This window comes from Plectropomus leopardus, chromosome 11 (genome assembly GCF_008729295.1).
Source record: "Plectropomus leopardus isolate mb chromosome 11, YSFRI_Pleo_2.0, whole genome shotgun sequence".
Classification (NCBI taxonomy): domain Eukaryota; kingdom Metazoa; phylum Chordata; class Actinopteri; order Perciformes; family Serranidae; genus Plectropomus; species Plectropomus leopardus.
Genome location: NC_056473.1, coordinates 7,323,986 through 7,346,840, shown reverse-complemented (window position 1 = coordinate 7,346,840; position 22,855 = coordinate 7,323,986). Strand labels below are relative to the sequence as shown.

The window sequence follows — 22,855 nt, the reverse complement described above, 5'->3', positions numbered from 1 at the left end:
AGTGCTTTAGTGATGCAACTGACTGACGAGTTGAAAGACGATGAAAGAAAAGGCAGGCCTTTGTTTTGGTATGAAAAGCGATTCCTTCTTGCGAAATCCCTCAGATAAACTCTTTCTCCTCTTCAGAAACGGCTCACATTTGAAGGACACAGAACAAACTGCCCATTGTTGGTCCCACACTTTATTCCCTTTCTGTGCAAGCTTCATTATTGCTGCCTCATAAACCGTCTGTTATTCAATAACCATCAACTGTCAGGGGGGCAGCGATGGCAGAGGGGACACGAGGCGCTTCACTCCTCGTGTGAACCAGAAAAACTCCCCAAATGGGAACAAATCAGACAGAGGAGACACAGAGCTGCACTGATGTGACGGATATATATTTATTACATTATTGTACTCACATCATTGCACTTCATTTCTTTGCCCCAAGCGTAGTTTTCTTTTTTTTAAAGCTTGTATTGTTTGTAGTTGTTTAAATGCAGGTGTCCACGTGGTTCACCAAGACAAGAAGACTTAGTCTTTGAAGCTTAATGGAAATATGATCCTTTTAACATACTCATAACTGCAATGTAAACATGCTGATTATGAGCTGGTATGGTATTTTTCTAATTCACTGTCTTAGTTTACCGTGTTAGCATACTGAAATGTGCTTATGGGGTTCAAAACAAAGAGCAGCTCAGGCTAATCTTTAAATATTACGGTTATTGTGATTACCGATATATCACAACACCCCTATGATCATAAACCAAAGTTTTGGACAATTCAACATTTGAAACATACAATGACACTACATGAGAAGTCACATGAATATCTGAACTGAGTTTCATGGCAGTCCATCCAAATTGTTAAGATATTTCAGCCAAAGTGACAAGCAAGTATTGCCATTTTTAGAGCTAAACCTGTGTCTGACAATATTTATTCCAAAACATGAAGTGTGATGGTCTTTAATAGAGAACCTTTAAAAGCAGGTGGGTTTTGTGTACGGGTAACTTGGATGTTATTTAAACGTTGTGTCCAAGAGGGGAGATGTGTCATGCAGGAAGATTAAAACATAAAGCACACACGGAGTTAAACATAAGATACAGAAAACATACTGTACAATAACTGTATAAACTAATGCAAGAACACACGCTCGCTGACAACAACATACTTCAAGTGAAATAATCCATCAGCCCGATATATGGGTCAAACATCACTTTTGTTTCCACCAAATTCATGAAATCAAATAAAATACAGCATGACGTCATTTTATTTCTCATGATTTAATGATACATTACATTTCACAGGTTGTCATTCAAGTTTACATGCATACAGATGTGATTGTTGGATATAGAAATGTCAATATATACAAAGTTTATAGATAGCTGCCTTTTTCTATTTTGCTACATGAGCTAGTGAAGATGTCCTCTCGTCTCTTTACTTGGTTGTGTTCGGACAGGCTGGGACCAAACACAGAAAATGCCCCTCAGGACTATTCTGCAGAGAGAAAAGTGTTGGATTAATGGTTGAACGGTTTTCAGGCAGCACAGCATAATGATGAAATGCAGGTTAATGTAGCTTTCCAGCTTTCTTTTTTTCTCTCACATACCTGCAGGTTGTTGTGGCACACAGCGTTGCGATTGGCTGTCAGGTGGTTGTGCACACACTTCCCAAAGTGTTGCAGACAGGAGGTATCAGAGGGGGCGCAGGTCTGAGGGCATGATGGGGGTTTCAGCAGCAGACAGCTTGAACAGGAGGTGTGTTGGCAGGAGCCCTGGCACGCCGTCTTCTCCAGAGACACAAACCTGCAGAGCAGACATTCAGATTTCTGTTAAAAATGCAGCAGGAGGGGATATTAAGGGAAAATGTGTTGTTGTTTTTGTCACCTGGCAGAGCAGATTCCAGAGGGGTTAGCCTGGCAATATTCCCTGGTGCACTCTGGGTGACAGCTCTCTGGATCCAACGACTCAATCACTGCACAAAAAAAACAACATTTTGACAGATTCACAAGGCATGTTAGATATACACATTTTTAATATTTACATCCTTTCCCGAGCAGCAACAAAACACAAAAATCTCTAATCTCGTGCTATGTCTGATACCGTATCAAAAACGGCGACAACGTGGGTTACCATGAGGAGATAAGAGGAGTAATTACGGCTCAACTGTTAGCAGAAACCTTTGAATCAAAGGAAGCCTTGACCACACTATCAGGCCTTACAGCTCATAAACAAGACTCACCACACTGGCACCGTTCCCACTGCAGGGGGGCTAAATGATACTTAATTTTAGAGAAAAATCTCCCTTTTCATACTTTAATGCGTTTATTTCATAGCTTTATTTATTTAGGAAACATGATCAGTGTTTAAAGTGCTCAATAGTATATAACCTGAGGTCCTCAGCTCTGCTGCTGTTCCACAATTTAGGCTGCAAACAAAAGTTGACCAAACCTTTTTTGTTCCAGTGCCCTCTCTCTGCAGCAACTTCTCTGAGGAGATCAGACTGGTGAGCTCCTTATTCTCTATTAAATTCTTCTTAAAACACACTTTAATAAATGTAAACTCACTGTTATCTGTAAGTCACTCTCTTAAAACCCATTTATATCCAAAGGCATTTTAACTGATTCTTTTATTTTATTTAACTTTATTTCACGCTTTCTTGTGTGCAGCTCCTGTTGTGCCATGATGTGGTACTTTTAAACTGGCTTTATTATTAAGCATTTTAAGTGACAAACTATTTTTTCTGCTTTCTGGTAAATTTTATGCACCAATTTGTGCTTTTTCTGCATTACTTTAAGTTGTAAATGTTTTAATTTTGTCAAAATAAAACACCAACAGGAGTATATAATTTTGTTTAATTTATTATTTTGTACATTTTACTGATGCCAATGTACATTACCTAAGTAACATCTTCAGTGTTTACTTTTGCTATTCACACTTTTGCTATTTTGTCTATATTATTAACTTTCTGTGATGCAAAATTCAGACATTGCTGCATCTTTTGATGTTTTTAAGGTTATTGATACATCAAGAAATTTCTCTCAGTGTGTCATAATAATGGATGATAAAAAGTCATCACATTGCCTTTTAATACTAATTAAGCTATAAACTGTGATCTCACCTGCTTTACAGATCCCTTTACGCTCTGTGTCTGCTTTGTCAGCCGAGTCCTGGTAAACACACACCAGTCCCTCATCGCACTTGCCCAGGTAGTCCCACGTCCCTCCGCAGGTCTCCCCCTCTGCTCTGGCACAGACGGGGCAGCAGCCACACACACCTGTGGTGACGCCTCCTTTACACTGGAGCTTGAGCGCCCGCCGGGTGGAGCAGTGGATCTGCTCGCAGGGCGGGCAGTGAAGGGCCTGAAGCTGCTGAGCTGCTCCTGAGGCCGTTTCCTGTGACCCCAACGCCCCCAGCAAGGCACTCAAAAAGACGAGCATCCACATCCTCGATTGACCTGATGTTATCCTGAGGTGAGAGCGCCTGTCTGCACCTTTTATAGATCCAGGACTGCACACCATACAGCAAAGCTTCATAGTTTATGAGCCACAACCTCCACCCCCCACCAACAGCCAATAGATGAGGGCAGAGGGGTTTTCACTCTGAATACACAGTTAACTCTCCCCACCTCTTATCTTCACACTATCAACACTGTGATTTTGTTTTGAAATAATTCTTCCTTTAGAACGCCTGTTAGATAAGTGTGATGAAGACTGGCCCCCTTTGTGTCTCCAGTCACATGACCTCTGGAAGGGGCAATTCAGTGCACACCTGCAATCAGGTAATGACCTATTTCTCCAAAGAACAAAAGGATTAAGACATCAGCAGGTTATCTGATCAGGACATCTCGTAAGTCTCGTATCTCCGAATAAAAACGCAGACAGGTTGTGTACATAACAGTAAATCATGGCCACTGTCACTGGATATTCATTCATACTAAGTGCTTTTTTTCTTTTTATTTGGCTTTATTTTTGTAAGGCGATAGCAGCTAAAGAGTTCAAGAAGTTCACCTCAGGCACATGAGATTTTGATGGGATCAAATATTCACCACCTGATGCAACATATATCCAAAGCAACTACAACTAAATATTAATATTAGCTGCTTTGTGCCATTAAGAAAGGGGATAAGCATAATGTAGCATTTCAGTTTTTTTAAACCAAAGTAATAGACATAATAAACACTTATTTGGCAAAATTAAGCCACCAGATAAATAGCAATGCATGCAGTTTTTTACAGTCACCAGTACATGTGTACTTTCTGTTTGTAGGATATATATGTTACTCTTCAAATTCTTAATCTGAGATTGCAAAATGGTGCACTTAATATAGGCAGCCAAACCACACATGCCTTTGTTAACCATTATTTTTTCCTATAATGCTTTTTCTGTGCTTCTTAAAATCTTAAATCAGATATAAATAAAATATGCAACTGTTTTTGAAAGTTACATAAGTAAATAATGTTACAGAAATCTGATTCTGAGTACACATTCTGAAAAGACTGAACATATTTGATAGCTAAGTAAGTATTTGTGTTTGTGTTTAGTGCTTCATAAGTGAAAACAAACAAACAAACAAACAAACAAAATGTATTAAACACATTCAGTGTATTCTGTCTGTCCAGCAACTTATCACTGCAGCCAATCCAGATAAATATGGCAAAGCTTGGGATTATTTCATTTAGGTATTTGAGTCCTGTCATTATTTGTTTGACATAATTTTGGAGCACAGCTCATCTGAATCTGTGCAGTTATTCTCTTACATTTTAAAACTCATAGGTACTGTTAATGAATTTTTTCAAACATTTAAAAATGACTGTAACTAACATTGTGTAATGTGGCAACACATCAACACAGCAGAGACAGTGATCAGCAGCTACATTACCAAATCGTTTCTAATAATAATGTTTTAATTTGAAAGAGAGCTCTGCTTTAGAAAGATCTGCTGATTTCCAGTTGTTTCTTCTTAAAGTGCTGTATCTACAACCCTTCTTCTGGTCACTTTTTGGTGACACAGCTCCCCAAAAGACTCACAGGAACATCAGTTTTCCAAGAAAGGAGGCTGCTAAAGTGGACAGCATTCACCTTAAAGTAAATTTGAGCATTTAAGAAATTCTTTCAGAGATAATTAGGGAAACCACATCAAAAAAATGCAGCAGCATCGGTTGATTGAACGTTGGCTGAAGTTGCAGCGATGCTTGCTGTGCTTAGTAAGTAAGGCAGTAGTAGTAGTAAGAGTAAGGCAGTCTATTAAGTGACCTTAGATTTAATGCTTTTTAAGACCTTTTCAAGATAGTTTTTAACCAAATTCAAGACTGATTTTTGGACAGATCATCTCTCTCTTCATAAAGCACTGCAGTAGAGTATAAAGAGAGGAGTGCAGTCCTACAGAGGTTGGTTTTATTGGTTTTATAGAGGAATATGGCTATGAGAGTGAGAATAAAGTAAAAATACAGTATTAGGTTAAGTGGTAGGTTTATAGATGTGTAACAAAAGAAAAATGCAATTTCACACAGAAGAGCTTGACTCATTTTAACAAAAAGAAATTAAAAGTTGGATAAATGAAATAAGATAAAACATCTGTAGCAATTATAACCTCAGAAATTCAATTTTTAAGACTATTTAATCACATTTAAGGCCTAATACTTTATTTTAATGCTTTTTAGAACCTGCAGACATCCTGTATATTTTATTCAAAAGTCATATGTAAGTCATTACTAAATACATATTTTTCAGGCATTTGCAGATATGCAAACAGCTGATGCTTGCTGACTTTAAAATTGTCATTAGATATTCCTGCTGCAAACTAGCTGTGTACACTAATGTGCATCATGATACTAGTGACATTTCAAGTCACACAGCACAGCTCTAGATTTTAAAATAGTTTTACAGTAAAGTTAACTTTATTATTGTCATTGTGCTTAATTGTAGTTTAAGGAGAAATGAAATGTAAGGTTTAATTTAAAGTATTTTGTGTAACATTTTCATGAATATATAAACAAAAGCCTTAACAATATGCATTCAAAAAAACTTTGACAAAACAAAGTTTATTCCGAACCATGTCCAGGGCTGAAGAAGTTTTTATAAATGTTATTTTTAATTAAAAAAAAATCTAAAAGTTCCTAAATAAATCCAGGGTTATATATTTTAATCATAATCAGGAGGCCCTAAATCGTATAAAAATGTATTTATTTCCAAGGAAACCATTGAGTAACACTGAATACAACAGGTGTGATCATTCAATAGTCAATAAAACTCGTGACTCCTACGTCATAAAGATCCCACATACGAGACGTCTTGAAAAACAGGATTTCAAAGCAAACATGTTGGCAATTTGCTGGTGCTACAATTTCATTTTTTTAACCCCCCACATAACAAATTCTGGTGATACACACCTGTATAGAAAAGTGACAAGATTTTACATCAACTTACAAAGGGCTGGATGTCAAAGTGCAAGATGCCTGAACCCCCTCACCCACCCCTAAAGAGGACGATCAAGGTGTCGAAATCAGAAATGGACTGTCAAATACAAATCTCCAAAACTGTAATTCAGCCATTATGGCTCTGTATTCAGTTGAGACCCAAGTCTAGCTTACATTACATAGCTTTAAAATATCATTTCAGGAACATTTTCCTCTCAAACATACTTTTTTTTTTTTAAAACTGCACCTTAATACAGACGACTGCATGTAATGGAGTAAAGCATCACAGGAATTATGCAGGCATACAACAGAAAAGCAGCTGTTCATCAGCAACTTCAAACAAAACACACTAACATTTTGTTGGTTTATAAAAGCAACCGAGTCAAAGAGTACATACTAAAATCTGAAGTGAAAATAAAATGACTTAAAAACCTCGAAGAAAAAAACAAAACTATGTACACGTATTTACAAGTAAATAGAGTGAATATTATACAGGTTTGACTGGCCGTTCAAGGTCAGGCCGAAGCCACCGAGGTCCATATGATCCAACGCTGCATGACATTCAGTTTAATCATTCCAAAATGGTTCTTAAAAAGACAAAATCATTCAATCAAAATTCAATTTTTTTTGCATGATTTTAAAAATAATCAGAATAATGGCGATGTTTGCAAAGAGGATCCAGAGAATATATTCTTCGGGAATCCTTTATGTTTTTTTTCTTCCAATGTTGATACCATCTTGAACTAAAAGACGAGGACATCAGTCTGGAGGAAGGAGGTTGTGCAAACGAAACTGTTCTCTGATGTGCGGTCTGACATCTTCATTCTGTGATGAGAGAGGAGATCAGGTCAAGAATTAACCCCAAAACACTTTTCAGTTCAGTGTTGATGACGATGACTTGAGAGAGACAAGAGAAAAAGCAGACATTAAGAGCATAAAATTTAAATTTTTTAAACAAAAGTAAATAGAAGACAAGCTTTTTAGGACAGTAGCGGACTCCAGATTCAGCAGTTCAATACCAATATGCGTTTTTTTTTTTTGTCTATATAAAGTTTAAAGTTTTTTACACTGTTTTGACTTGCAGGATATGTAAGGCTCCATGTAGCTATATTGACTGTTTATTGTGATTTATTTGGGAAAAATGAATAAATACATTTTTAACTATTGTCTAGCTGATGCAAAGCAGTTTCAGGTGATCAGTCTCAGCAGTCCTCTGATTAGATGATTAAAAATATTCAGACTCGATATGTGTCGATAAATCCATATTTAACATTCAATAAAACATTAACCGAAAAAAATATTAACTTAACTTTTTTGTTTTTGCTTCCATTTTTCTAGAGTTCAACTGAAAGACTGGCGACTTTTTTCAATGCACACAGCTACTGAGGAGGAGTGAGCACCTGAGGGCCACAGTCAACAACCTGATCAACTCTGTGTGGAGATGTGTCGCACTGCACGAGGTGAGAGCTGGTCACAGCAGATACTGACTGATGCAAAGCACCCCTGATAATAATTCTACTACTATACTGTAATACTGCTGTAACACTGCTGTTAGAAAAAATAGGGATGTAACGATTCACTCAGCTTGCGATTTGATACAGGATATACGATACTGGGTTCATGATACAATTTTATCACAATTTTTTTTAAAAAAAACAACAACAAAATGAGATTTCAGATACATTGGAAACTAAAGTGCTGTGTTCATTTTTTGTTCAGTGCACTTGGATTATTCTAAGTAATATTTTTTTTAAAAAGTATTCTTGTGATCTTTCTCATCAGTATTAAATGTGTACCTTTTGACATAATCCAAATACAATCTTAGAAGTCCACATTAATACAGCAGGTTCTGTGATAGCTGCATGTTTTTCTCTTACATCAGCTTATATTGTCTGTATAATATTACAGGTACTGCTCGTCTGTGCATCCATGACACTTTCCACAGAGGACGAGTCGATGGAAAATTCACACCACGCCACCGTCTGCGTTTAGGTGTCAGTCTAACCAGTCAGAGGTCGAGGTACGTACCAGCTCCACAAGCTTCTCGAGGAAAGGAACAAGCTTTAGAAGCTCGTTGTCATTTCTATCCACAAACCAGCTCTCAATAGGGATTCCATTGGAAAGCTGCAAAAGAGACAAAACCTTTGCTCTAGTATCTCTGTGACAGAAACATTGGTAGAAACATACAAGTTTTAAAGTTTTACCTGATAAGCAAAGGCTTGGGGTGAATTGTCGATTATTATCGTCTTGGAAAGATCCCGTCCGAGAATGTTTAGGTCTTTAATATAATTTCCTTGAACACACACACAGTGCTCACGAAACAATCTATGTCTGAAGGAAAAACACAGAAGAGAATACTCCTCAGTTAAAACACGCAGTTAAACGTCTTTTTAACGAAGAACGTAGATCAAACAAAGACAAACAAAAGGAAATAACTGAAGTATTAAAAAGGTAACGTTTCCTAAAAGCATCTTGTGGTAAGTGTAATAATAATCTGTATTTATTTGAACAACAGCTAAATTAAATTTCGTTCTGGCTTAAGATATCCAAATTTTTACTTCTACTGGCAGAAAAAAGAAGACTTATCACTTCATACAAACTTAGGAATTAATCTGTTATATTCACTGTGATTGTCTGTTTTCTATCAGCAAAACAGGTTCTTCCTCTCCTTTATTCTCCTTTGTTCTTCTGACATAGGGAAGAGGAAGTTCCTGCCGTGTCCACCCGCACTACTGTACATACGGTATTTATGACTTAAGATTAATTTAGACGTCAGAGGTGTGGAGGAGCTTAGAGACCATGGGTGTGTGTGGAGGAGCAACAAAAACAAAAATACATAATGTTGATGCTTGTTTAACTGTTGCTACAACAAGCAAACTTGATTAACTTGAAAACCAGCAACAGCACTATGGAAACATTCATTACAAGAACACAACATCTAAAAATAACAGGAAATAAACACGAAAAAGGAAGTACGTTTTATCATTAATTTATGGGAATATTTAAAAGGTTAGAAATAAAAAGATGTTTACAGCTTCTTTATATCTTGATTAAGTCTCGGGGTCAAGTGCAGAATAGAGCTTATCAACTATCCTGGTTGAATCATGGATGATAGGGCTGAATCAGCTAATGTATTTGTGCCAAACCGTCGCGGCCCGGTGAAAGCAGCCGCACGCAGAATAAATGGTGTGCAAATCAGAACCAAAGTTTACGAGCACAAGTTCCACCTAGAAACTTCTAGCCGTTCGCAACGTGTGTTGAAGTTTCGACAACAAGCGGATAGGCGTGTTAGTCAATCAACACTATGACGTGCACAAATGAAACAGCAGAGCTGACAGGCCCGTCTGTGACGATGACAGCGACAGAGAGCTGAGTTGTGTTTAAGATGAGGGGGGAAAAATCCATACAGCTTAGTATTGCAATAATTTGTGTGGCAATATTGATCTATACAAATTGTTATGCTCTTAAATGAGCTGGGCATAAACACTAAGTATTTTATATATTTTTTGAATAAATAATTACTATTGCAAATACAAATTAAACTTTTTATAGCCCACTACACTTGCTTTTTCAGTCCACTAGATACTTTTTGCTGCAATAATAATGATTTGCTGCAAGATGAAAAGATTGAAAAACATAATTTGCAGCTGAAGAAAGGTATTAAACTGCAATATATGTTCTCATAATACTCAGCATATTGTAAAAACATTTAAAAATGCAATAACATTGTATTGTTACTTGAGTGTCATGATAATATCGTATCATGGGGCCTCTGGTGATTCTCACCCTTAGAGGATAGAGTGTCTGCGTTGCTCCATTGTTGTAGAGGAAATAAATGTAAACGTATGAAACATGCTTAGACACATTTCACAGCATCACTCAAATCTGCAGATCACTGGGGTGATAAATGTTTGGGTGCTTTGAATGTTTAAATATATCCAAGGTGGAACTCACTTATAATGCACTTTTTAAAAATTTAAATCTATTAATTTAGTGTTTCCAATTTCATGCCATAACAGATGTTTTTCAGTTTTATGGCCTGTTGTGATCCCGGTGCCTTTTTGGAAAGTCTTTGTCCTGTGATACATAAGTATTTGGAACGTTCCTCATTTTTATAATCAAAATAATTTACCGAAGTTGTCACTTGGCAAAGTGTTACCTCAGTCCCCAGCAAGAGCATTTTGTCTGCCTTTGAAACTTGCACTACTGTCTGTTTTAAAGATTCGAAAAGAAACACAGCCGGAAGCATTTGTGTTTCTTCACGCTGCACTGAACTTGCACCAAAGTGTGACTTTTGTGTCCGATGACAAGCTTTATTGCGGTTGCATTATAACATCCTGTTAAATCTGAACTGACTCTGTATTTCCTCCTTGTCACCACAGCTAACTCAGGCACACATACAAACTGCAGGTAGAGCCTAAAACAAAATATACATTATAAAGCTGTTCTGTTGTATTCTTACTGACCTGACCAGCTGTTTTTTCGGATCCAGGATGTTGAGCAACTTGTCGGCGTACACTTTCTTTGAAGCCGTGAAGAGAATAATCTGAAATTGAAATAGATAGCAATAAATGAGCGATATGTAAACTTGAACAGATGCTGTGCAGAAACTCTTGGAAATGAAAGTTGCATCTCACCTCATACATTTGAGACATGCGCTCGAGAAACTCGCGGAAAAAGGGCCTCAACCGAACATACACCTTAAGTAAAAAACCAAATAAAAAATGAATCACAGCAACAAAGGAATGGAGGACATGTGGTTAGAGAATGCTGTTTAAGAGTCAGTACCTGGTATATTACATCTTGAAAGAGCACAGGGAATGTCAGGGCTGCGTCTTCTAGCTCATTTAAACTACAGTGGACCAGAGTTTCATCCTGATGACAGCAAAAATAAAGAAAAGCCAGCTAGTAAAGGCCATTTAAATCAGTTTACATTTAACATGAGATACAGCACAATAAACTGCTCACTGCTCACCAGATCCAAAACCAGAGAAAACTCTGGCGTGCTGCGCGTTTTCAAAGGTAGCGCTGGTTTGCGTGTTAACTGTTCTTCTGTCAGCGGAGGCACGTGCTTGATGAAGAAGTACCTTAACACAGAGAAACCATAAAAAAAAGACTCATTTAGCAAAACAAACAGGGAGTGTCTCAACAAAGAGCGACAGTTAGACCAAAGACATTTTAAATATGGTGTTTGTGATCCTGGCTAAAATGTGAAGCAGTAAGAGCAACAAGTATTGTTCTCAACTTTTAATGAACAGAAAACATCTCCTCCATTTTCAATACTACATAGGTATTAAAATCATTCAGCGAAGTGTTTAAATGTTAAAACTTAGGCAATCAATTGAAAATAATAATGCTTAGCCCAATAAAGTACAGTAGTGGTAAACATAGTAGCGCGTCATCACAGAGGCTTAAAACTGTGTTTTTGCTGCCATCTAGTGGCTTAACGATGCCAGCAAGCTCTGTTTACACACCAACATGCAATGTCACCTTGGATGTCAGACTATATCTGATCACATTTTATCAAAATTTCAGAGTTGAAACTTTAACTGAAAAATATGCCTCAACTTACAGTTTCTCTATATAACTTAAAATAATTCTAAAATGAAGTATTAAGTAAATATTCTAATAACGTTGTTATAAGCTGCTTAAAAATCAACTCACGGATCAAAAACTTCCCATTCCTCTTCATATGTTGTTTCAGGAGGAGCTGATGGTAACGCATCTTGGTAACCGCCATCTGGCATGCAACCAGGAGCTGACAAGGAGAGAGAGATGGAAGAGGAGTTAACTTATTTTGATCTTGAGCAACAAAGAGCTGAAGTCGTGACGTCATGTCCGGGCTACCCTCACTGCTCCACCAGCGTCTGTGAGTCAGTCTCTCATTCATCTCTCATTTATCTGTCCATATCTAACTCAAATCAGCGCTAGCTATCAGAATTGGAAACATTTACTTGAGGTGTAACAGAACACGAAATTCACTGTTCTGTATGTACTTCTGTTTTTTGGGCCGCAGTTCAATATGTTTTTTTTATAGCAAGGGAAAAAAAAAACTTTTTTTTTAATATGTTCATTCTACAGTGGCTCATTGACTGAAATTCTTGATGCAGCCGTAAAGACCCTAAAATACTGGCATGTGGTAATTTAGGTTAAAAATTAATAACAAAAAAAAGCACAGATGTCAGTTATGCTCTATCATAAGACCTGTCGACATAACTCCTGAACTGTTGCTTGCAGTTGGCCTTTAACTAAAATGCACATGTGAAGGCGCATCGTAGCAGGCCTCGGGCACTTTGACCATGTGCTTTAATGCGGTATTTACTTTGGCTTGGTCCCAGTGTGTAGAGGGAAGCTGCCGGAACGTTCACTAATAATTGACACTTTGGGTGATGCTGTAGGAACTCAACAGGCTGATCTGCAGCGGTCACTTTGGCAGTTGGTTGGGGGAAAACACCGCAACATGAGACCATGGACATATGTGTCACAATTCAGTCTGAGTTTTAGAATTATTACACCACTAACATTAGACCACAATGGTCCAGGGCTTATAGGAAATCCTGTTAGTTAAAGGTCACCAAACCTTAAACCTTATCCATAAATAAAAAATGAAATGTACTTAATTGTTTTATTACCGTCCTTATCTAAACATGTGGCGTAAAGCAGATGCCATGTTGTTGAGAGAGGATCTTCTCAAAGGCTGAATTCTAGTTTTCAAGTTATGTCAGTGGGATTTTGAATGAGGTTTCTTACTTCTTAAACCTTTGAAACCTGCTCGAATTGGCTTCTTTCCAAAACACAGGGTGATCACAGTTAGCAAAAAAGTTAAGAAAAAAAGGCCGAAAAATGAGCAAAAACCAAAACAAACCCAACAGTAAAAACCAAAGAAACAAAGAAATGACCTAAGAAAAATGCTTTAAACAAAGTAAATATATAAATCTGATAATTAAATATATAATAATGAATAATTTTTCCCTAGCTTTACAAAAAAATAATGTTTTCCAAATCTACTATTTTCCTGCAATTATGGAACAATTAATGCAAAGGTGCTCATTCACTTCTTCCCATATTTTCAAAAGACCGCAAACCAATTTGCTGAGAGTACTTGTGAAGTAAACACAGCACAAAACAGTGATGCTAATCCAGGTCTCAAAGGGTTAAATAGAACCTGAAGTTCCAGTTTCACTTTGGCGTTCTATTGTTTAATTACAGAGCAGAGGTTACCGCCACGTTAACAATTTGACAAAGACGGAGAAAACTGACTCTGCCTGAAGTGTCACGTGTACAAATCTGTGTAGCAAAAAAAAAAGATGAATTTGATTTAAAAATCCTCCTATTGTAAACTCCAGCTATCTGCTCATCAAAGCAGGTTAAAATAAATAATGAGAACTGTCTGCGGTTAGTATTTGTCTTCTGAAAGTTTCACAAGTTAAAAGAATCTGGTTTACTGTGAAAGTGGTTGTACCCGTTAATGGTGGCATGTCAGTTTCGGTGACTATTTCTCCTTCCTCTATGGTTGTATCGGAGGTCATCTGAAGCCTCTGCGGTAACATCGGGATCGGGGCGGTGTGACACGGAGTGATGCCCTCTGTGGATGTGAGGCTGCTGCTTTGCATTTCTTCTGCCGGCTCGATGTCCAGCTGCTTCATGATTTCCTCCGCCTCCACTGCTTGGCCAGGAGAGTCTGAACCAGGAGTGGCTGAGTGTGAATGGAGAGAGCGGTAAGTCAGTTTGGTCACATATCACAACGTTTTTTTAAACAGTCAAAAATGCTTTTGGACATTAATATTGAAGGATTCTTTTTTGTATTACCAGTTTTAGTTGCTGGTGAGAAAAAGTTGAAAACGGGAGAGAAGATGGTTCCCAGTAGGGTGGTGCGTGGTGGGCTGCTCGCTGCCTCTACGGGGACCTCCAGTTTACCGTTTGGTGTCATGGGTTTACTGTTGCAGGTCATTGTGTCTAAAAAAACCCACAATAGCTCTTTAAGAACGACTCAAAAACAATACATCTGTATATTCTGTAACATCTGTATCTGGTCTCTTTTTTTTTTCTTTGGTAACCTTAGAAAAGGCATAGCATCTGTTATGTTACAGCCAAGATAAGACATATCTTCAACACTGACTCTTTAATACCTTTATTAGGACTTTTCCGGCAAACTCTGGAGACTGCTTTGTTGGTAAGGCCTCTAGTCTGTGGTGTGGAAGTTATTAGATCGCTCTCAGAATTACAATCAATACGACTCCTCTTTGCGGGGATGTCCTGCTCCACCTGAGAATAATTAAAACAGACATACAGAACCAGTCAAGAACACAAACTGTTCATAGAATTTCAGCTTTTTCTGTGGCTTTTTAGTCTTTTAATCTAAGGCCCCCCGACCAAGCCGAAGGTCAGCTGTCAGTCAATGTCATGCTGTCGGTAAGCGTCTGTTGCCCTAGTTTTTGCAGTATGCCCCGCACAGTTGGCACTACTAGATTCAGCATGTTGTATCAGCGTCAGAGACGATGAAGCCCGTCGGTGAATGAAATCACTCTGATTGGCAGATCAGCTCAGAGCACAAGAAATGGAGCTGAGGAAAGACTAAAATCAAGAGGGCGTCGGACCAAAACAAACTTGTTTTATTAGGTGAGATTTTTTTTTCCTAAGCATTAAGCTCTTTGGCAGAAAAGGTTCTGAATTGTCTGTTATTGTTCACTAATGCACGATAAAAATTACTGGCGAACTAGCCTCATGGATCTGTCCTATAGTTCTTTCGGTTTCCCTATTGATGAATACGGACTACCGCCGTGCTGGTACTGAGTTATTTCCTCTTATGCAAGTACAGAACATACTTGTCTTTGCAGTATGTTAATGTGCAACATTTTGGCTGACAGTAAACAGTTGGCCTTCTTTGCCACTATTTATTTATTTTATTTTTTCAATGCTGGTTTGGTGTGTCTAAGTTATATACACAGAATATTTACACAACAGAAATTAAATTTTGGTACCATCAGTCAGCCAATTTTATGGTCTGATGTTGGCCCATTACAGATATATTGTATCAGCTTATATGTTCAGCTTATATTGTGCATGATATGCACAATATGAAAAGTTTATCTTTTACAAAACAAAATGCAGAAAATATGCTTAGAGTATATCAGAATGATCAAATTCACAGTGAAGTTTACTGTTTTAGGGCACCGATTTTATTTTTGACATTTTTTATTGTTAAAATGTAAAATATCCAGCCTCCATTTCTTTGTGACTAGTATTTAATAACCATACCCGAAGGACAATTGCATATATGTATAATATCAGTCAATATATATAAACATTGTTATTTAATTACTCCTACATATCGGTAATGGCCCAAAAATACAGTATCGTCAGGCCCTAGAAACAAGATATGGATTATATTTTATTCTCCATCTTTCTTACTTTTGTGCAGCTGCAGCCTTCACGGACACTCAATTGAGACCATGATAAAAGAGTTACAGAAATGTTACTAGGTACGACTTAGTATAACTACTGCTTAAGCTTTTATGTAAAATGACTCTTGTCTATTTAGTCACCCAAATAATGAGGTGCATGGCTGAAAGTGGCTTGAGTAAAAACCAGAACAATTTCTTTAGTGGGAAAAAGTTTTGCTTCACAGCCTGCTCTATTTTTTTCTTTTAAAACAAGAACAGTTTGCGGTTTTACAGTTGGGAATTACCAGACCATTTATCATTCGAATTTATAACAGCTGCCAGAATGAAAATAGAGGAAGTTCACAGAAACGTACAAAAAGCCAGAAGGAAACAATGTTAGCTGTGTTCAGACTTTCTGTCAAGTGTCTAAAAACATTCCTAGCTATTATATGACGGTTTCAAATATCAGTAAAAAATGCAGCTGAAGCACTTCTTTCTCTGCATCAAGTGAGAGTGTGTGCTCCTACAATTATGTTCAAGCAGCAAACACAAAACTGTAAAAGAGCGGCTGTGAATCGTGATGTGAGCCCACCTTGACTGCATTTCCACGGATGAATTTTTTGATGGTGGAGAACAGGCCTGTTTCATTCTTCTGCATTTTGCCTCGACCTCTCACTGGGGATGGCTCCACTTCACGGTGTTTCCGTTTGGCCTGGGCCGGGTGGGTTCGACGGCCTAAGTTCAGCTGCTGAGGAGCTTTACGCACTCTCAGCCTCATCATGCTCCAACGTCACATAGAAAAACCTGACAAGGGGAAAAGAAAAGTTGAAAGACACTGTTTTGACAGTCAAAACAATACCTTACTCTGAAAATGTGATAAGTTGTCCAACCAGACAGCTTAATAAAAACTTTCCCCGAATAAATGTTTTTATTAAAGGAATACTCCAAAATGACCACTTGTATATCAGTTGTCACGAAGAAAACTTGACAAAATTGACAAAATTAGTAATTTTTCATCGCTGGGCACAGGAGCTGCTGGTTTACTGATGAGTCGATTGGTAGACTTGTCACTTGGGTGAATCTGAACTAACCATTGAAAACACATTAGTCACCCAATAACACAAACAAACTGATCAAGGCAGCGGTAGACCCGCAGCTGATGTATTCAACAAAGGTAAAATGACCTTTTATGTCAAAGGAATCTGGCTTTAAAGAGAGCATTAAATTTCACTCAGTTCAGCTCAGTTTAACGTTGGAAACGGCTGTCTGTTTGGGAAGTACTGAGCATACGACAAGAGACTTGAATTATACTGCACAAGTTATCTGAGAGTTTGTAAACGGATGTTTTGATATAGTTTTACTCTTGCTTAATGCAACCCCCTACTACTTCAACTCATCTAGAATTTCCTGCATTTTTTGATTCTCCGTTCACTGCAGGCATGCAAGAGTAAAAAAGGGGTGAGAAATCGATATACAAATGGCCATTTTGAGGTTAAAGTTTCCCTTTAAATTAGGAAATATATGATCAAATACAAAGGGCACAGAAGGGCCCCCCGAGTTCTAACCAGGGACTCTCTTGCTGTGAGGCAACAGCATTAACCGACTATAGTGACTTGTTCTCAATTCATTTTTCAAAGGGCATAATGTGATTTTAAACATTACTTAATTATTGATTAATCAAAAGTAATAGTTTGTCATTTTTTGCTTAATAATTTGCAATTTTACACAATTTTTTTAAAACAAATCAAACACATTTTCAGAATTAAATTGAGTTTATATCTTCTTAACTTTCATGCAATGTGACCCAGGGAGCTACTGGGTCACATTACATGAACTATTACAACAACTACAACTATTGAATGGCAGTTACTGGCTGTGACCTCATATCAACACCAAAATTTACTACTACAACAGAACGCCTTCACCTCGGTCAGATTACACAAAAGCTATTGAAATATATTTTTTAAGACTTGAGTTTCCAACTAAAATGATAATAATTATGATAATAATAGAATAGAAATAATAAAATAGAGGGGATAAGATTACATGGAGGATATTGAAACAATGCAATTACTCTTTATTAAAAAATAGGTTAAATAAATGAATTACATTACACATTTGTGATCACAACGAGTGTGCCATATTAGACCAGTGTAGTAAAACTGCTTAATGATAATATTCACTTTTAGGAGCAAGTCTGCATGAAGGCACTGTAGCATCAGTCTGGCTGTGAGGATCACTAAGTCAGTAAAGATAAACCCATATCTCCCCTTTTGGTTCTTACGGTCATTTCACAAGATTGTAAAGTTTGGAGCAGAAGTTGTTATCGCCACCAAATTTTGAGTATGTCAAACAGACCGGTCAGTGGAGTGGGCGGTGTACGTGAAAAGCCACATTATGAGAGACGTTTAATGTGTTAAAAATGAGCTGATATTTAGTACAAACGCTCTATGCATGCATGTTTGCTCAATTATATTGCGGCGTTATTAGCTACCTGTTGCTATATCATATCTGGTAGCATAACGGCATCGCCGTCTGTTGTTATGTAACAGTGGACAGGCTGTGTTAACGCCAACGACGTCAGCTAGCGCTAAAGGTTAGCAACTGGTATTAGCATCTAAAGCCCAGCGTACAGCCACCACTGGTGTGAAGCTGGTGCTCCACATGTTGGGACAAGACTGCGCCGCTGTGTGGCAACATCTGACACTTGTCCGCTCAATATATCTGCTATTAATCGGACTTTATCTTAACTTAAACCAGACGCTGCCAGTGGGTTCAGAGGCTAGGTAACACGGCTAGCTTTCAGGCTAACAAAACGCCAATGGCAGCAAAAGCAAGGCCGTGACATTATTCACTTCAGCTCCCACAGCACGTCTCACGTGTGGACCCGCAATTGTATCTTTGTTTAACATGCAGACTATCCATCAGTGCATTGATAATAATTTTTCCAGCTAGCTACAGTCTGGCTAGCGCGTCATTTTGATAGCTTCCATAATTATTTTCAGCCATTAGACTACGCCCCCTTCGCTGGCTAGCGTTAGCCGCTAGCTAGCCAGCAGCAGTCAGGCTATCAGAGGGACAAACATTTTTTTTGTTTACATGTTGACGCAGTTTGTTACTCACCGACGATCCACGGAGCTCTTCAAAACTTGCCACAGCGTTGTCAGCTCTCGGCCACGACCGTGGCGGCCACCAGTAGAGGTGGGGCCGTGGTTGTTGCTGCCAGCTGTGTGTGTCGCTCGGTAGCTAGTCAAAGACCAAACATGTCTGCGGACGCCATTTCCCGCCTCATCACAAACATAACGTTGGTGGTGCGCAGGGGAATGCGACACACACACGTAGGAGAACCAACGTGGCGGAGCGCGGAGTCAACAGAAAAAAGGCTGCTGAGCGTGTGCGCAGCCTGAGCGAGACAACACCACACTTTATCCTGCTGGTGTTGTTGTGCGACTACAAGGAAGCTGTAAATAATGTGTAGACGGGTGCACGTATTACCCACAGCAGCTATTTCTTACATTTTACATTTCAGTTGTAAGACTTACATTTAAGAAGTACCAGACTTTTGTTTGGCATCTTTATGCAAAAAAAAAAAAAAACAATCAAAAGTTATAGTGTAAAATACATTTTGCAGCAACTACTTTGGCATTACGAGACTTGAGAATGACAATACATCGCAATTAAATTTCTTAGGGATTGTTTGTTATTGATGAAAGGGGAAAGAGTGGTGCAAAAAGAGGGAGGCGTGTTAAATATTTTTTAAACACTGGAGAGGGACTTGCATTTTTTAATTTTGGGTCAAGGAAGAGAAATACAACTTTAAATGGCTGTATTAATTTATTTAACCATAGATTTTAGAAGAAACTTTCCAAACCCAGTATAAACTTGCCAAAACTGCACCATTTATCATAGCCTGAAACTGTAAAGACAGAAATTATCATTGTATTTGCAAATTTTCTGACAGTCATTAAACACAATATGTGGGACAAAGGCTTTAATACAATGATAATTTCTGTCTTTACAGTTAATAATAATAATAATAATAATAATTCTTAAAATAGTGACATTGCATCTAAATCACTTGATAATTTGCTAAAAATACACCAGTTGCACTAACTAACCTGCATGCAAAAACCAATGCAATTTTCAACTTCAGTTTTTTTTCTTCAGCTTTCAAACAGAAAAGGGCAAGTTTTTAACATAATAACCAATTTATAGTGGACGGAAGGCCATGCATTTTTTTCCCCAAGTCACTCGGGGAGACTAAAGGAAAAATATTTGTACCTCTGGAGAGGGTGAAAAAAATAGTCACACTCCAACCAGTCCCTTAGCTTAGTTTTCAGTCAAATGCAGATAAAGAGCTCTTGTGTAAAATTGCAGATAAGAGATTTCAGTTGGCTGGTGTGCAGCACTGTAAAAATATACTGTGATCATACTGGAAAGTCAAACAAGAAATAAAAAGAAGCCAACACAGACTGTGTGTGGGGTTTTAAATGGGATCGTTTTTAACTGTAGAGGGACTCAGATCAACTCCTGGACGCCCAAACTTTGCATCAGCAATTTGTAAAACCTGTTGCATTCAGCTGCATTACTTTTAAAACAGACATTTATTAAAACAAATTTTCAAGTAAATTTCAGGGCCTGGGGGGTGAAATTTGCTGGGAAATTCTGGTTGCCTAGAGGGTAGAAATAGCTATCGATCAGCATGCTCAATTGTTATTACATTTGTTCTCAATACACATTTTTCATTGCAGACATTTTGATTTGTCATAGTAGAAAAAACACAAATGAATTAGCTAACATTTACTATGGCTCAGTTCCATTAAGAGTCCCAGTAAGCTATTCAAGTGAGGCAGAATGAACAATACCAGGGCTATGAGTGGAGTGCAGCTATCTTTAATGTGCTTTTACCACTATAACATGTCAAAAAGTCTGCAATGGAAAATGAATGATCCCAGAGGCAAGGGTTTATTTAATATCTGAAAACAACGTGGCAAAACTATGTGAATTTTCACTTCTGTAAAGTTAAATTGTGCATGATGGGCTTGAACATGCAATAACATGTCATTCAATTCTCAAGAACTCTTTCTGATAAATACCAGAGTAAACATGGTCTGCATCTACAGCTAATTTAGTAGTGTGAAGACATCACACATTTCAATGCTGACCATGAGGAGTCTTTACTGATGTGCAGAAAAAGAACTGTGCACCAACTACAGATTGTGCCCTCAGCCCCGAGAAATCATAATAATCTGGGACCTCAAAGTAAATAATACAATATTAAAATCACAGCATAACTGAGTCAAATATAACATTCAATATTTCAGTATCACCACTGAATGTAAAATTCGATAGAGTGCAGCAAGGTTGAAACTATTCTAAGAATATATTTATGATTTTTCATCAACAATCTGTTTTTACCTCAATAGCATAATTACAGTAAATTTATAAGCGTACACGGTCATTACAGTGGTTAAAGAGTAACGCTTTTAAAATACAATCATGAAGTAAGCACTGACTCTATAACCACAAAGATGTTTATAACTCAGTTAAGCACTCATAGAAAAATAATCACTATGTACAAATGTTTTTAGCAAAAGCACTTGTGGTAGTTTGCATGTTAATTGTCAAACATTCCTAAAGACAACAGCTCATACAAAATGTTTGGTAGCACTAATGATCAACGCAGTACTACGAAAAAATACATTTTCATTGTCTGGATGCTTTAACATTTAAGCTGAAGGCAAACCTGAAGACGACTAAAATCCTGAAACGGCCAGAAACTACACACACAATAACGGACTTTGAATGATATACACAATTTGTAGTGTAGCAATCTGAAAAAGAGCACATTTACATACTGTGATTACTGGCTACTGACACAATGATTACAGCTGTAGAATTGAGCATCCCTCCAATATCTTAAAAAACAAATCATGTGCAATACAGACTGTAGTATATACCCTGCAGCAAGAAGCTGAATTTACTTTGGAAGAGCCTGGCTCACCTCAGTTCAGCTGTGAGACTAAGATTAAATTCACTGGTTTCTAAAAGGACACTGGTGCACCTACTGTATGGTTGCAAATAAAGAATCCTCAGCAAACCTTTTGGTCAAGGCTCCTATAAAAGTCGCATAGCTAGTAGGATAACAGGGTTGATTAAAGCAGCAAAACTTTACATTCACTGTGTTGCCAAACAAACTGAAAGATTGACCTACAAGCATCAAAAAAGCAACATAGAACTGCAGAGTTTTAAATCTCAGTGTTTTCTACTCTCTTTCTCATCACATGGGATCATTTTATTCTATGGTTATGTCAATGCACCACTTAAACGTGGATATTTCAATTATTTACGGTAATTCAATCAGATTTGTTGTGATTAGTCATGATGTCCAGGCCATAAATATACACCGTACTAGCTGCTATGTGTGTCTACCCTTTTGGACGATGATGGATTAAATGTGCTACTTCTTATGTGCTACTTCTTACCCTTAAAATTTAGGGAATGTACCTATCAACCTGCAAACTGATGGTGTGGTTTCATTTCATCCCCAGATGAAAGAGTTTCCTGAATGGTCCTGGTCCACCCCACAGACCCCTGTTGGAAGAAAAAAAAATAAAGAACATGTATGAAATTTGGTACAATGCATTCCCACTTGGATAACAAATTGTAAGCACTTTCCTTAATTGATTAATCATTATTTGAATTGACATATGGCATAAATTTTGACAGTATTTCATGGCATATCGATTGAAGATCGATACGACTTTCACATGTTGGATTAAATTCTTAACAATATATATATATATTGTTAAGAATATATATATATATATATATATATATATATATATATATATATATATATATATATATAGTTGTTCTGTTCAGCTTGTGTGATTTCTTTTTCTCCTTCATTATCTGTAAATGCATGGGGAAAATACTGTTTCGCAAGATATCATAAACCCATAAAAAATAATAGTTATGATAATCATGATATAGATCACACTCAAAAATCAGAAAATCAGAAACTGATGCAGCTAATTAGTGATTGACTATCTCTGTATTGCAATTACCTACAG

At 37.5% G+C, this 22,855-nt stretch overlaps 3 protein-coding genes across 3 annotated transcripts in view; all 3 read right to left on the bottom strand.

Moving 5' to 3' along the window:
• Positions 1–1,322: 1,322 nt before the first annotated feature.
• si:ch73-330k17.3 (IGFBP domain-containing protein) lies at positions 1,323–3,424 on the bottom strand. The gene is made up of 4 exons (XM_042496014.1): positions 3,100–3,424; positions 1,866–1,953; positions 1,589–1,784; positions 1,323–1,476 (listed from the first exon to the last, which is right to left on the bottom strand). The coding sequence occupies exons 1-4, from the start codon at positions 3,422–3,424 to the stop codon at positions 1,417–1,419; spliced, it is 669 nt and encodes a 222-aa protein (XP_042351948.1). The 3' UTR covers positions 1,323–1,416.
• A 3,594-nt stretch (positions 3,425–7,018) lies between these two features.
• ctdspl2a (CTD (carboxy-terminal domain, RNA polymerase II, polypeptide A) small phosphatase like 2a) lies at positions 7,019–19,195 on the bottom strand. Its single transcript, XM_042496518.1, has 13 exons — positions 18,903–19,195; positions 16,372–16,583; positions 14,526–14,661; positions 14,206–14,352; positions 13,859–14,092; positions 12,061–12,154; positions 11,372–11,483; positions 11,185–11,271; positions 11,034–11,096; positions 10,863–10,942; positions 8,601–8,727; positions 8,425–8,520; positions 7,019–7,221 (listed from the first exon to the last, which is right to left on the bottom strand). The coding sequence occupies exons 2-13, from the start codon at positions 16,558–16,560 to the stop codon at positions 7,156–7,158; spliced, it is 1,431 nt and encodes a 476-aa protein (XP_042352452.1). The 5' UTR covers positions 16,561–16,583; positions 18,903–19,195; the 3' UTR covers positions 7,019–7,155.
• A 2,100-nt stretch (positions 19,196–21,295) lies between these two features.
• Positions 21,296–22,855, bottom strand: part of sqor (sulfide quinone oxidoreductase) — a 7,566-nt gene continuing 6,006 nt past the window's right edge. Inside the window, exon 10 of the mRNA XM_042495817.1 lies at positions 21,296–22,373. Coding sequence (XP_042351751.1) covers positions 22,316–22,373 — 58 coding nt within the window. The 3' untranslated portion in view covers positions 21,296–22,315. The remainder of the gene's footprint in view (positions 22,374–22,855) is intronic.

Bases quoted from the DNA above. Each gene is read 5' to 3' on its own strand.
- ctdspl2a (XM_042496518.1), bottom strand. From the start codon at position 16,560: ATGATGAGGCTGAGAGTGCGTAAAGCTCCTCAGCAGCTGAACTTAGGC. The intron at 14,093-14,205 runs GTAATACAAAAA...ATTCACACTCAG, and splicing joins CTCACCAGCAACTAAAACTG to CCACTCCTGGTTCAGACTCT. The intron at 8,728-10,862 runs GTCAGTAAGAAT...TTTTTCCTTCAG, and splicing joins CCGAAAAAACAGCTGGTCAG to ACATAGATTGTTTCGTGAGC.
- si:ch73-330k17.3 (XM_042496014.1), bottom strand. From the start codon at position 3,424: ATGTGGATGCTCGTCTTTTTGAGTGCCTTGCTGGGGGCGTTGGGGTCA. The intron at 1,954-3,099 runs GTGAGATCACAG...TTTTTTGTGCAG, and splicing joins TAAAGGGATCTGTAAAGCAG to TGATTGAGTCGTTGGATCCA. The intron at 1,785-1,865 runs GTGACAAAAACA...TCTGCTCTGCAG, and splicing joins TCTGGAATCTGCTCTGCCAG to GTTTGTGTCTCTGGAGAAGA.